Source organism: Equus asinus, chromosome 2 (genome assembly GCF_041296235.1).
Source record: "Equus asinus isolate D_3611 breed Donkey chromosome 2, EquAss-T2T_v2, whole genome shotgun sequence".
Lineage (NCBI taxonomy): Eukaryota > Metazoa > Chordata > Mammalia > Perissodactyla > Equidae > Equus > Equus asinus.
This window is the reverse complement of record NC_091791.1, coordinates 139,609,917-139,625,264: the sequence shown is the minus strand read 5'-3', so window position 1 is coordinate 139,625,264 and position 15,348 is coordinate 139,609,917. Positions and strand designations below refer to the sequence as shown.

Below are 15,348 nucleotides of genomic sequence, written 5' to 3'. Positions count from 1 at the left end.
TTGAGGTTTATCCATGTTGTAGCAGCTATCAGTAATCAATTTCTATTTATTTTATTATTTAATTTCTTTATAGTGTTTCATTGTACAGATATACCACATTTTGTTTACCCATTTATCAGATGATAGAAATCAAATTGTTTCCAGTATTTGGCTATTGTAAATAATGTTCAGAGCAGCATATATACCTGTGTTTTTTTCATTTCTGTTGGATGGATACCCAACAGAAGAGTCCAAAGAAGAGTCACAGCTGCTACAAACTTCAGTAACTTTGTGACCACAAAAGACAGAGAAGCAGTAGCAAAAGCAACTGGTAGCAGGAAGATGCTTTTGATAGTGACTAGCATTGACATGTTGGGTAGTTATGGCACTGTGATGTAGTTTATGTGAAGAGTATGAGCCTTGGAACTGGAATTAGGTTTGAGTTTCAAGTATTGCTTACTCTTTGCTTGAAAAATCATTTAAACTTTCCAAGTTTCAGTTTCTTGATGGAGCTAGAATGTTGTACATGGCACAAAGGTACATGTTCACAAATAGGAAGCTATTCTTATCATTAGCATCATGCTAGACTTAAGGCACAGAGGGACCAGGGTAGTCAGTGATTACGGTGGCTGACATTGCTTGTAGCTGCTGCAGAGAGAATCTCTGACCCCTTATCAGGGATTGGAAATGGATGTTGAGTTCATGAAGAGCTCTGTCAGAGAAACCGCTGTTTTTGTTACCATCGTTACACTACCACATTCTTTCCAGGGTGTTACATTTTTCTCTCATGATGTTTTAAAAGGTACAAACAACATAAGTAATCTCAAAAGAAATAGAAGAAAATCACCTAGAGTCCCACCACCCTAATGTCTTAGCTGTACTGAAATTTCTTATCCTTTAATATTTCTAAATGTAAAAGACAACATGAAAATAAAATTGGTCCAATAAAAACTGACCTATTCTCCTGAGTTTTTAAAATCTGTATTAAGGTTAACTTCATAATTTTAGGAATGTTTCCTTTAAATTTTGTTTTAAATAATTGTCATCCTAGAGAAGACACTAGATTGTAGATGCCAAAATCTTGCCTATTGTGATTGTTATTTAGTTACATAATTTTTATGTATTATGTTCAAGTTATGCTTGTAAAGGTCCTTTTTAGAAATATAATGGTGTTAAGTAATAGAGTAAGAGTGCCTAAGTGAGTTATTTATATACCCTTTAGTTACACAATCTGTTTGATCATAAAAAATTATATAAATTGGGGGCTAGTCCCATGGCCTAGTGGTTAAGTTCAGCACCCTCTGCTTCAGTGGGCTGGTGTCACAGGTTTGGATCCTGGGCACAGACCTATACCAGTTGTCAGCCATGCTGTTGTGGTGACCCACATATAAAATAGAGGAACATTGGCACAGATGTAGCTCAGGGCTAATCTTCCTCAAGCAGGCAAAGAGGAAGATTGGCAACAGGTGTTAGTTCAGGGCTAATCTTCCTCAACAAAACAAAAGAAAGGAAAAGTATATATAAATTCAATTTTAATGAATTAGCAGAGCTAGCTTTGTATCATTTATCATTGGAACTTCAAAATGTTACATTTATATTTGACTTTGCTTAACTGTGTAAGAGATGTTTAATAATATTATTTTTTTACAGACTTTTAAAGAAATTTAATGTACACATACATGGAGAGAAATCGCTAATTAAGTTGCTTTGTTGATGTAGCTTTCTTCATGTAGAATGGTAATATCCAGTTGGTAGGTTAAAATAAGGGAAGTTTTAAAAAATCCATGGCATTTTATTTATAATGCTTATAGTTTTAAATATACAGTTCTTTTTGTACTCTTATGTTAAGCTACCTCGTGTACATGATTATGAAGCAAGAATTGGAAAAGTAATTTGGAAATTGAATCTAGAATATTATTTTAAATGGCCACTTGAGTGCTATTTTTCCTCTGCCTATAAGATAAAAATATGATGTTAAAAATACATTCTCCCTCAATATGTCTGTGCGTAATCTTTAGAACTCAGAAACTACTTAAAAAATGTGCACATTTCAGAATTCTTAAATCTTAATTTTTTTCTACTTAATATAACAATTTGCAAATTTTCCAAAATGTAAATACAATATTATGAAATATTCAGAAAAATAACTTTCTCCAAATCAGATCATTTTGCATTGCTTCTGTGATTTACTAGTGCCTGCTTTGTTCTCCTCTTTGGAGTATCAGAGTGTGTGTTGTAGATCTTTGTCATGGACTTGTACTTCCTCCAGATACTGGCCAGCTTTGGAAGTAGTGCAGATGTTTGATGGTGTAGAGATGTATTAGAGATGAAATTCCAGGTTGCCAAGGAATGGCACCTTGGGTGAAGGAATGTTGACTGTATAAATTCCAGCGGCAAGAAGGTTGAACCGTTTGTTGTCATTGTGATAAGCAAGAGTTATAGGAGTTGGATAAAAATGAATATAGTATATCAGTGTTATTCCTACGTACTAGTAGGAAATATGGTGAAAAAACAGCTCAGTTATAAGAGCAACGAAAAAAATAAAGTGTCTAGAATAATTTTAATAGGAGTATATTTGGCTTCTATGAAGAAAATTATATAGTTTTATAGAGAGTTGCATTTATGATCAAACCAAGCTGTAATTTTTCTAAAGATGGCAAGATATATTCTTAGATGAAAAAAATATACATTATGGAGATATTGGGGCTTCATTAGTGTTGCTTAATGTCAGTCTAGTTCAAATCTCAGGAATTTTTCTTTCCCCTTGATTTTATGGTCCTGAAGAATAATTGGGAAAACCTCAAACTATGAGGTTTCAGAATAGAATTATTCTAGTCTTTTCAAAACATGGTGTTGGGACAATTGTAGATCCACATGCAAAAAATATGAATTTAGACCTTATACATCATGTCAGACACAAAAACTTAAAAAAATGGATCATAGACCTAAATGTAAGAGCTAAACTATACAACTTGTAGAAGAAACAGGAGAAATTCTCAGTGACCTTTGGTTAGGCAGAGATTTCTCAAATATGTCACCAAAAGCATGACCTATAAAAGAAATTGCTAATTTGGACTTCATCAGAATTAAAGACTTTTATGCTTTAAAAGACGCTGCTAAGAAAATGAAGACATGCTACTGACTGGGAGAAAATATTTATAAATAATATATCTGATAAAATACTTGTATTCCAAATATATAAATAACTCTTAGACAACTCAACAGTAAGACCAAAGTTCAAGTTAAACATGGGCAAAAGATTTGAGTAGACATTTCATCAAAGTGGCTAATCGCTTGAAAAAATGCTCAGCATCATTAGTTGTTATAGAAATGAAAATCGAAACCACAGTGAGATACCACTGTATATCCACCAGAATAGCTATAATAAAAAAGAGACAATAACAGTTATTGGAGAGGATGTGGAAAAACTGGAGCCCTCATTTTCCTCTTGGGAATGTAAAATTGTATAGCCACTTAGGAAAGGAATTTGGTAGTTCCTTAAAAGGTTAAACGTAAATTTACTGTAGTACCCAGAAATTACATTCCTAAGTATTTACCCAAGAGAAATGAAAGTACGTGTATGTATGAAGCCTTACAGACGAATGTTCATAGCAGGTTTGTTTGTAACAGCCAAAAGTGAGGAAAATCCAGATGCTCGTCAACAGAAGAATGGGTAAACAAATTATGGTATATTCATATGCTAGGATACTACTCAGCAATAAAAAAGAATGAATACTGATATACACAACAACATGAATAAATCTCAAGATAAGTACACTGAGTGAAAGAAGCCAGACATGAAAGTATATGTAATGCATGACTCCATTCATATAGAACCCTTGAAAATACAAACCAATCCATAATGACAGAAAGCAGATCAGTTGTCGTAGGGGTATAGGGATGGTCATGGAGGGATAATGGTTGACTGAAATGGCATGAGGGATCTTTTTAGGTTGGTGGAAATGTTCTAAAACTGGATTGAGGTGATGGTTACCCTGTATAAATTTACTAAAATCAGTGAAATGTACAATTAAAATGGGTGAAATTTTTAACTCTTACTGTTCTCATTATGAGAAAATTCTTATCACAAATATGGCTTATAAAATGTTGGCTGATCTTGTTGGCTGACATTGACAGGTGATAGTAATGAAGAGGGAGGAATGTTTAAAAAAAGAAGACATTCAGCACGAGGTTTGTGAAAAGTACAGCAAGAGAAGAAATGCAGCATAACTTTTTTTTTTTTACCATCTTAGCTATTTTTAAATGTACAGTTTAGTAGTGTTAAGTGTATTCACGTTGTTTTGAAACAGATCTCCAGAACTTTTTCTTCTTGCAATCTGAAACTCTATACTCATTAAACAACTCCTTTTCCTCTACTCCCCCCAGCCCTGGTAGCCACCATTCTACTTTCTATCTATGAATTTGACTATTTTAGATACAAGTGGAATCCATATGGTATTTTTGTGTGGGTAACTGGGTTTTTTCACTTAGTGTAATATCCTCAGGATTCATTCATGTTATAGGATATGATATGATTTCCTTCCTTTTTAAGGCTGAATGATATTCCATTGTTTGTGTATACCACATTTTGTTTATCCATTGATGGACATTTAGGTTGCTTTCACTCTTGGCTGTGAGTGTGGGTGTGTGAATATCTTGTTGAGGCAAAATGTGAATTTTCAAGTATGAAAGTTATACCTCAGAAAAGCTGTTTAAAAAAACAAATGCTCTGACACAAGAATCTGTATCAAAGGGGTTAAATAGATGACTTCAAATGTAACCTAAAACAAGTAAAAATATTAAGGGAGTTATCAAGATTTAATGCGGGAAAAGAGAGAATTTCTCAGTAAGTGGTCTGGTGATAGCCAGTTAGCGATGGAAGGACAGGGCTGGATTCTATTTATAATCTTTTCTAATGCCATAGACAAGAATTAGTTCTAGATGAAGTAAATAACTGAAGGAAAGACCTTGAACCAAATATAATGTGTATCCATCCTCCAAATAAGAAAACACTTTCCAAACTTAGAATAATTTAGAAAAGTGCATGTACAAAAAAAATTACAGATTGATAGCATAAAACTAAAAAAGCTGTGTGTTCTTAAAAGAGTGTCATATCGTGTGAATAGAAACAACCTTGGAGAAAACATACAGCAAATGTATTATCTTTAGTTGTTAAAGGGTTAATATCTATAGAATGTGGCTATCTTATGTAAGATCTTAATACCTTTGGGGGTTAATATCTCTATATAAGATCAAAAAAATTCATATGAAAACCACTAAGTTTGTAAGGAACAAACAAAAATCATAAAAGAGGAAATAACATGAAGATGTACAGATTAAGAGAGTAAGTACTGTTTTCACTATGTGTGTTTAGATCTGTTTTTTAAGAAAAACCTTTCATTTTGACATATTATTTTTACTTTTGTAATGAATTTCATAGTTTTCAAAGTCAAAATAAAAATTTTTGTCTATCAATTAGCTGACGGGCAGATTCCTTTTCAATGTTTTTTCTTTTTGTTTCCAGGAAGTATCGATGAAGATGTTGTTGTGATAGAAGCTTCCTCCACTCCCCAGGTCACTGCCAATGAAGAAATTAATGTTACCTCAACTGACAGTGAAGTAGAGATTGTGACAGTTGGAGAAAGCTATCGGTAAGATTTTAATTGAATATTTGAAGTTTTCAATAGAAATAGTTAAACATACTTGTGCTGGAGATATTTGTGTTCTTTTACTTTTTTGTTTCTGTGTTTTTGAGACCCAGTTTGAGTATGCATATACCAGAGCAGTGTTTTTCAAACCAAGTTGCATCAGATTCACCTGGAAAGATTATAAAATAAAGATAGTTGTTGCCTGGATCATATCCCAGACCAGCTGAGCCAGAAGCTCAGGGGTCATTATTTTTTAAGCACCCGAAGTATACCATGAGAGCTGAGTCATTGCTCAAGATAAACAGTAGTTTTACTTAGTGTTTGACAAAACTTAGTTTGTTCTATGAGTCATAGAATTCGTGAACTCCTTTGAAATTTAGATGTGACTAATACATAAGTATTGGGGATGGAACCAATATGAAAGGTGAAAAAAATAATATTGAGGAAAAATAATGATGTTGAACTCTTCCCTTTTAATTTTTTTTTTTTAAAGATTGGCACCTGAGCTAACATCTGTTGCCAATCTTCTTTTTTTCTTCTTTTCCCCAAAGCCCTCCAGTACATACCTGTGTATTCTAGTTGTAGGTCCTGGTTCTGCTATGTGGGACGCCACCTCAGCGTGGCCTGATGGGTGGTACTAGGTCCACGCCCAGTATCTGAACCAGCGAAACCTTGGGCTGCCCAAGCGGAAGTGCGAACTTAATCACTCAGCCACGGAGTTGGCCCCTAAACTATTCCTTTTTGTTATGATCTACTTATTTCAAGATTTCATTGGTACCAGTGAAGTTTGTGCTCTTATATTAGGGCACCATAGTATAAAACATATTTTTTGAAATTTTTTGTCTCAGTAATTTCATCTAATCCCTATACTAAAAGATGAATGAAAATCCTCATTTGTTTTGATAAATAACTGGAAATGACATTGCCGTTTTGGGAATCCCTTTGACCAAAAGAAAAGAAAAAAAGAAATCCTAACACTGTATTCATCTTGTGCTTTAGATGATGACAAATATTGGTAAGAGAAACAGTAAAGCATTCCTGTCTTCCGTTTGATGCACCAAACTAATCTATGGATGAATCTTAATTTTTGTATTTGAATGAATTTAGAAATGCATTTACTCATTGTATTTTAACTTGTGTTGTTATCGATTAACAAAAAAAAAAGATTCTTATTTAGGAAGCATGTCACATGTACCTAGAATGTGCTTTTCCACTTGCCACTTTTCCATTGGAGTGCTACTTCTAATGGCGTGCAAGAGAGCACTCTATAATATATCGCTGTTTATTTTAAGTTTTAAATGATTTTCCCAGGCTGTGGGGAAATTGATCCTCCATGGTGTGTGCCACAGTTATCCTATGACTGCTTAGTGCTTGGTACAACACTGACTCAATTTTTATGAGCTACAAGGATTGCCGAAATTAAGGACCTATTTTTATTTGTGGAATTGGAGATCTTTCTTTGTCATGGAGATGCTTAATGTTCAAACAGATGCATTTACCATGGTAATGTAAAAAGACACAGTGCTCATTACCCATATTTATTTTTCTTATTGTTACCTGGGATATTAACTTTATCACTGTTTAGCTGGCTCTTGGCCCTTCCTCTTCAGGAGAACGCATCTGTGTTTCAGATTCTTTTGTGTCAGGATTTGACAATTGCCACTAATCATAGGGGCCACTAAGGCCTGGTGAAACAGTTCCTCATACATTGTTTTTTGCTGGTGTTCCATTTAGCATAATATTTGGAGTTAGGACATTCTGTGCAGTTTTCACAAAAGTACTACAAAGTGGACCTGGAACTTTCTATAGCTATTAACAGCTTCCCAGAAATAATAGACTACTCAGTATCATCACAGACTCTTGATTTCTCAAGAATTTTAAGTAGTGATCTGTCTCCTCATCCAAAACCATTTCATCCTGAGATGTTTGTTTACTATGATGCTCAGTCAGTACCGTTCTTGCTGGATGTGCTGTCCTTTTTTTTTTTTTTTTTTTTACTGTGTCTCAGGAATTAACCTTTATACTCCTGTTACTTGAGAATTTTATTTTAGAATTTGAACTTTTTTCTAAACTCTTAGGCTCTACAGTTGCTGAGGCCATTTTCAGCCCAGTTTGAACTTTTGGAGTTCTGCTCTGAGGGGTCAAGCTCACACCCCTGATGACTGCATGCATATTAATGGATCTGGCTCACCCTTTCCATACACGCTGACAATGAATAGTTTTACATTCCCTTTGGGCAGGAGAAAAACCAACTTCATAAGTCTCACTTTTCTAAAACATTTATTTTTCTCCTGGAGGTTTAGGGCTGTATATCACTCTGTACCCTCAGTCTAGATCATTACAGTGAATCCTTAAAAAAAAATTTTAATGCAATATATACCTATAAGTAATTTAGCACAGTACAATGCCACACACATAATTAAACAATGATAAAAGTGTTAGGTATTGAGGGTTTGTGGTTACATACTTTAAAAGCATAAAGTGGCTCAAACAAAAGATGTTTCTAGGCTACCCAATTAGTAAATTAGCTGGAACTATCTTGACCTCTCTGTATCCCAGGAAATCTCTTTGGTGCCTTGAATCTCTTTTAGGACAGTACCAGAAACTGAGTTTGGTTTAGGACTACCAAAGCCATGTTTTGCAAGTCCACTCTGGACTAAACATACAAGATCATGTGGATGTTATTAAATGTAGGCTGTTGATATTTTTGTTGCTTTACCCATGGTGAATAATTTTAGGTATTAACGTAAAATGTAAATAATTCATTATAACCCAGTTGAATATTCAAAATGACCGTTGAAAAGAGAGCAGCATTCTTGAGATTTTAATTCTGTTATTTTTTTTTTGGAGAAGTATTGCATGAAGAACTTCACAGCTTATTTTCTAAGAAAGGCTTATGATTTCTTGGGTAACTAAAAATTTTGTTCATTTTTTTATATTTACTAATTTAATATTGATGTCATTAAAGGTCTCGTTCAACCCTTGGTCACTCCAGATCTCACTGGAGCCAAGGTTCAAGTTCTCATACAAGTCGGCCACAGGAGCCGCGAAACCGCAGTAGGATTTCTACTGTTATACAGCCCTTGAGGCAGAATGCAGCAGAAGTTGTGGACCTTACTGTTGATGAAGATGGTAAGTCGAGTAGTAACAGTGTAGAATTACGAAGAAAATTTGGTAAAATGAGATATCTTAATATGCTAAAACTCCTACTACTTAATGATAATATATTATTAAGCTACAGGGAAGTTGCCAGATTTCTTAATCCTGTTTTTCAACTGATATAATAACCTCGATTTGTAAATTGTGTGTAAAATTCTTTCTGGTTACTGCTTCATTGCTTGGTAGTTATTCTCTTAGAAAAAAATATTTTGGGGCCTGACCCAGTGGCATAGTGGTTAGGTTGGTGCACTCTGCTTCGGTGGCCCAGGGTTCGGATCCTGGGTGTGGACCTGCACACCACTCAGCAAGCCATGCTGTGGCAGTGTCCCACATGCACAATAGAGAGGAAGGCTGGCGCAGATTTTAGCTCAGTGACAACCTTCATCAAGCAAAAAGAAGAGGATTGGCAACAGATATTAGGACGAATCTTCCTGACCAAAAAGAAAAAAGAACGAAAAAGGAAAAAAAATCTAGTAGTAGTTTGATCTGTCCTCATTATTGTATGTCAAGCATCAGACAGAGTGCTTGGTATATGTGATCTCAGTTCATCCTCACAACAGTTCTATGAAGAAAATTCTGTAGTTTCCCAGTTCTACAGATGAAGCAGTGGAGAGTGGTTAAGTAACTTATTCATGATCATACTGTCAGTGGTGAAATCAGAATAGTTTTCCAAGTAGTCTGACTCTAGAATCCATACTGTACCAGAGAAAGTGCAATTTGTAACACTGTTCTGACAGCCTTGACAACGTGTATGAACATAACAGAGGGACTTTTACTTTCCTTCCCTCTTTTCTTCTTTGTGATAGATCAGAAAAGGTACGTAGTTGTTACCCCAAAAACAGTGTTAGTCATCTGAATTAATGGAATATGCTTATATGTGTTGGACTTGTTAAATGCAGTAATCGTATTTTAGTAACATGTCCCTTTAATATTGCAGTTTGGTTTATGAAAGTTTTTTTTTTTACTATAAATTAATACTTATTAGAGAGTTCATATTTTTTAAGTTTGCTTTAATAATTATCATAAAAATGTTAGCTTGGATTAAAATATAATTTTTACCTGATTTGTTTTGAAATGCTAAATAAATACTTTGTATTTTGTAGAACCTACTGTAGTACCAACCACTTCTGCGAGAATGGAATCACAAACCACAAGCGCTTCCATTAACAATTCAAATCCGTCTACCTCTGAGCAGGCCTCTGATACTGCTTCAGCTGTCACTAGTAGCCAACCCTCCACAGTATCAGAGACCTCAGCTACCCTTACAAGCAATAGTATGACTGGTACTTCTGTAGGAGGTAAGTAAAAAAGGGAGGGAGGAGGGACTCTTTTTCATTACTTATGTAAGAAAAAGTATTGTTTTTAAGATTTTAGCTATATTAGCAAGAGTGTATTCTTAGATAAACATCATATATGAGCAAAGTAGTCTCTGTTAGAATTAGACTCTGATTTTGTATTTGAGTTTGTGAGCTGTATGTTATCAAAGTATCATAGCTTAGCTGAAAGAGATTGGGGAAAATTAAATGGCTGACACCAAAAATATGAGCAACAAAAGACAAAATAGGTAAATTGGACTTCATCAAAATTTAAAACTTTTGTACATCAGAGGACATTATCAAAAAAGTGAAAAGGCAGCCTACAGCATGGGAGAAAAATATTTGAAAATCATGTATCTGATAAGGGTCTAGTATCCAGTCTAAATAAAGAACTCACACACAACTCAACAAAAAAAGACAAACAACTGAGTTTAAAAATGAACAGTAGATTTGCATAGATAGTTTTCCAAAGAATATATGTAAATGACCAAAAAGCACATGAAGACATCATTAATTATTAGGGAAATACAAATGAAAACCACAGTGAAATACCACTAGGATGTCTATAATTTAAAAAAAGAAAAGAAAAAACACCAAAGAACAGGATATCAGAAAATAACCAGTGTTGACAAGAATGTAAAAAAATTGGAACCCTTCTGAATAACTAGTGGGAATGTAAAATGGTGCAATCACTGTGGAAAACACTTTGGCAGTTCCTCGAAAAGTTAAACATAGAGTTACCACATGACCCACAATTCTACGTCTAGAGAATACCCAAAATAATTGAAAATGGGGATGGGAGTTTTAAAAAGTTTGAAGATGTCCATTTCTCAGTATTTTTTTTTTGTTTGTTCTTGGTGTCGATTCTAAGAAAACATTGCCTAACGCAAAGTCACAAAAATTTACTCCTATGTTTTCTTTTCAGAATTTTATAGTTTTAGTTTTTATCTTAGATTATTTCTTATGTTTCAATAAGCAGTAGCATCTCTGGTTCTTTCTCCCATCAGCTGAGTAACTGAGCCTTAAAATAGCCTTCTTTCTCTTTTGAACGATGACACAAAGACAGGAACTTGTTGTTTACTAATAGGGAGATCATAGACCCTGTAGCTCGTAGATTGACTATATCACCATAATAATGAAACCACTTTATATTTTTTATATTTTTTTTCTTTTACTAGTATCTCATTTAATTCTTATAATATTCGTATATCTTACATTGAACAGATTGGAAAACTGCTTGTTGGCTGCTTGTTGGATTAGGTTTTCCTTTCCTGGAAAATTGAGGGCAGAATCCAAGGAGATTTCCCAGGAGTATCTTTTAAATGCTATATTCTTTGAAAAAAATGTAAGCAGAAATGAAATGGGCTAACTTTTATTTCACTTATTGAGTGCATACTTTCCCCAGTACTTTACTGAATGTCTTATATGTTATTTTATATATTGTGATTTAATCCTTAACAGCTTTCTTGATGTTGATGTTACTCTTCCCATTTCAAAAATGAAGAAATATGAAAAGTTAAATACTTTCAAGGTCAATAATAACCTTTGAGGCAAAAGATTTGAACTCTTCTCACTCATTCCTCTCTCCTGGTAGCTTTATGTATCCTTATTCTCATCTAGATTTTATGTAACACAGTTCCAACTTCATTTCAAGACAGTCTCACCTAAAGATTAGGCCTGAAACAGTAAGTTTTCTAGAAGAGAATATAGGCAGTACACTCTTTGACATCAGTTTCAAGACAGTCTCAAAGCTTTTATTTACTTACTTTATTTTTTTTTGATGAGGTAGATTCACTCTGAGCTAACATCCATTGCCAATCTTCCTTTTTTTGCTGGAGGAAGACTACCCTTGAGCTAACATCTGTGCCAGTTTTCCTCTATTTTGTATGTGAGGCACCGCCATGACATGGCTTGATGAGCGGTGTAGGTCCACACCTGGGATCCAAACCCACAAACCCAGGCTGCCACAGTGGAGCATGCCAGACTCAACCACCACGCCCTGGGGCTGGTCCCTTTACTTATTTATTTTCCAAGACCCTTGTTCACTCAGAATTCATATTTAATCTCTTAGGTAGCAGCTTGACTACCTGAATGCCTTCTTGTGATAATAGTCTGCTATACTGATGACTACCTTTGGGATAGATGTGCACTTGTATTTCTCTAGACTAGGAGAACCTTGTTCCAGGCCAAATTGTTCCTCTGTATAAACCTTGATAGAAGCACATACAGATATTGAGATAACATTAGGGGCACTCAGTTCTGGTGGCTTCATTTCCTTCCAAGACTGTAGAACATCAGTCACCTATTTTCTTCACTTCTTGTCCTTTCTTTGCATCTTCTTGCACATTTGCAACCTTGAATCAGTCAAGCCATCTAGCTTTGCTCTTATCCAGGTTCCTGACGGGGGCTGGTGAAAATCATAGAACCAAGCAGATTGGCGCCTGATGAATTTATGGTATCTAATTTTGGGCTTTTGGTAATAAGTTGCCATAGTGTGATGTATGTCAGTCAGTTCCCTTTTCTTCCCTTCAGTGGCTATTTCAAAATTCTCATTCTCCTCAAGACTTTCATTCTCCCAGGGAGAAATAAATGAAAAATAAATGATAGTTCTCAAGCATGAACACCCATAACTTCCAACCCCTCCATAAAAATTTTTCTCTATCTATGTCTATCCTCCCCTCCTAAGTCCTGGTCTCTTAACTCCTTCCTGTCCCTTCCAGTCCCTTTCTCTGTGCTCTTCCTCCTATCCCTTCTTGTGTCCTTGACCTTGCCCCAACAGTTATCTTCCCTATGTCTTCAGGATCCTTGCTGGTTCCATTCCCTTAGTACATGCACGTGTACATTTGTGTTAAGTCTGTGTACATGTAAGTGGATTCTCTTCATCTTAAAGTCCTTTAACTTGATTCTGACTCCTTTCAAAACAAACATGCTGTTAAAACAATCTGGCAGTAATTTTCTCATCTTTATTTTCTCTCAGGACTCTTTTCTTATCCCGTTTCTCACAGGCCCACCTCATAACTGTAGATGTTTTTCACCTACCAACAGTACCCTGGTGACTCCCCATTTTGTGTTTTCAGAGCCCTTGTTTTAAACTTTTATATCCAACTGCCTATTGGACATCTTCATTGGACCATTCTGCAGTCACTTCAAACTCAACATGCCCCAGTCAGCTCATCATCTGTCTGACTTTTCCATGTGTTCCTTGTTTTATGCATACATGGTATCTTACATATTTGTTTATTCAACAAATATTTATTGATTGCATACTATGTATTAGGCACTGTTCTAGGCACTGGGAATAAAACATAAGTTTTCTGCCCTAACAGAGCTAATGTTCTAGTGCATAATAATAGCTAAGATCTATTGAGCCCATGATATTAGTCAATGATTTATCTATATTAACTGATTTTTGCAGTAACGTATGAGGCAGATTCTATTACTCTTCTCATGTTACAGATGACATAACTTGCCCGAGGGTATATGACAGTGTAGCAAGAATTCAAACCTAGGAAGTCTAGCTTAGAGCGTATACACTTCCTTTTTGCCAGGATTTCTCAACCTTGGCACTGTTGTCTTTGGGCTGGACAGTTCTTCGTTGGGGGGCTGTCCTGTGCACTGTAGGATATTTAGAAACATTCTTGGCCTCTACCCTCTAAATATAGCACCATATCCCCTCCAGTTGTGACAACCAAAAATGTCCCCAGGTGTTCCCTGGGAGGCAGCATTGCTCTATACTATACTAGAACCCAGAGCTTCTGTTATAGTACTAATTGATTTATGTCTTATACTGTCTCTGTACTTGATGATGAGCTCCTTGAGGACTAAAGATCAAGTCTTTCTCTTAGCACTTAGCTGCACTCGTGAGGTTAACTTAGGTTTAGCAAGTGCTTATTGAGCCACCTACATTGTGCAGGCATGTTTCTAGTTGCTCAAGATAAAGCAACAAAGACAACATCATGTTATTTTAAAGGCCAGGACTTTCATTTTCATCATTGTATTTTCCAGTGCCTTTTGTAGACTCTTTACAATGCCATTATTATGTGTAAGACTTGCCAAATGAACGAGTAAATGCGTGAGTACCTCTCAGTAATCCTCCTAGAATTACAAAGAAAGTGCTTTAGGCAGCTTGATGTCATTGGGCCGTGGAGTTAATTTCCCTGGTGCAAGTTTGTGATTATCTCATTTTTAGTGGACACTCTGTAGGCTAATTTTAATAAAAAGGAAGTGTTTTACTTACTTAATCAGATATCTTTGTATTTCACTTCTAATTTGTGGCAGTGTTCTTTTGGTCAGTACTCTTGGACAAGAGATTCAGTTGTCTTTACTTTGGGGTTGCTACCCTGTTTGAGCAATAAAGAGGTTCTGGACTGTAGGAAAATATACTGCTAAATTAATTAGAAGCCAAAACTGTACCCTCAGAAGTAGAGCTGTAAGATCAGTCTTCGTTTTTTTTTTTTTTAAAGATTGGCCCTCAGCTAACATCTGTTACCAATCTTTTCTTTTTTTATTTCCTCCTTCTCCCCAAAATCCTGCAGTACATAGTTGTATATTCTAGTTGCAGGTCCTTCTAGTTCTGCTATATGGGACGCTGCCTCAGCATGGCTTGATGAGTGGTGCTAGGTCCGTGTCCAGGATCCGAACTGGCAAAACCCTGGGCCGCCGTAGTGGAGTGTGTAAACTTAACTGCTCCAGACTAGCCCCTATCAGTCTTCTTTTTGAGGCACAGTGTTACTGATCTGACCTCTTAACTATGTATTCAGCCTTAAATATAGCTATTGTGCTTCCTCTTCTCTCACTCTAATTTTTGTATTTGAAATATCCGAAGACAAAGAGGGCAGATTTTTCTGAACAGCTAAGTGTCCTATCTGTCACTTCAGTCACAGCCCTAGCAACCTGTAGATCTCTCGCTCTGGTTATGAACTCATCTCCTAAGTCTTAGAGTTACATATAATCCTCAAATAACTGGATTTTTAAAATTAAAGCATCAGAGTTGGAAGGAACCATGAAGGTCATTTAGTCCATCCACTGAATGGATTAGTGTCCCAAAGGTTTTCATTCTTTTTTTTTCTGAAGTAACACAATAAATGACATTCACTTTTATAACACTTTGACATGGGGGCTGAGATAAAACCCTGAAGATGTTGCAGGAAGTAAAGCTACAGTAATAATGAGTTATTGCTATAAATATTACAGCATATAGAAAATAGTTACTTAATGTTTGATTTGATTTAGCATAGCTAAGATAG

The 15,348-nt window shown here is 35.4% G+C and overlaps 1 protein-coding gene across 14 annotated transcripts in view; it reads left to right on the top strand.

Moving 5' to 3' along the window:
* Nucleotides 1-15,348, top strand: part of RNF111 (ring finger protein 111) — an 84,921-nt gene that overhangs the window by 47,342 nt on the left and 22,231 nt on the right. For all 14 annotated transcript variants that reach the window (XM_070500762.1, XM_070500755.1, XM_070500732.1 and 11 more), the window contains 3 exons: nt 5,504-5,630; nt 8,596-8,759; nt 9,890-10,084. In XM_070500762.1, coding sequence (XP_070356863.1) covers nt 5,504-5,630; nt 8,596-8,759; nt 9,890-10,084 — 486 coding nt within the window. The remainder of the gene's footprint in view (nt 1-5,503; nt 5,631-8,595; nt 8,760-9,889; nt 10,085-15,348) is intronic.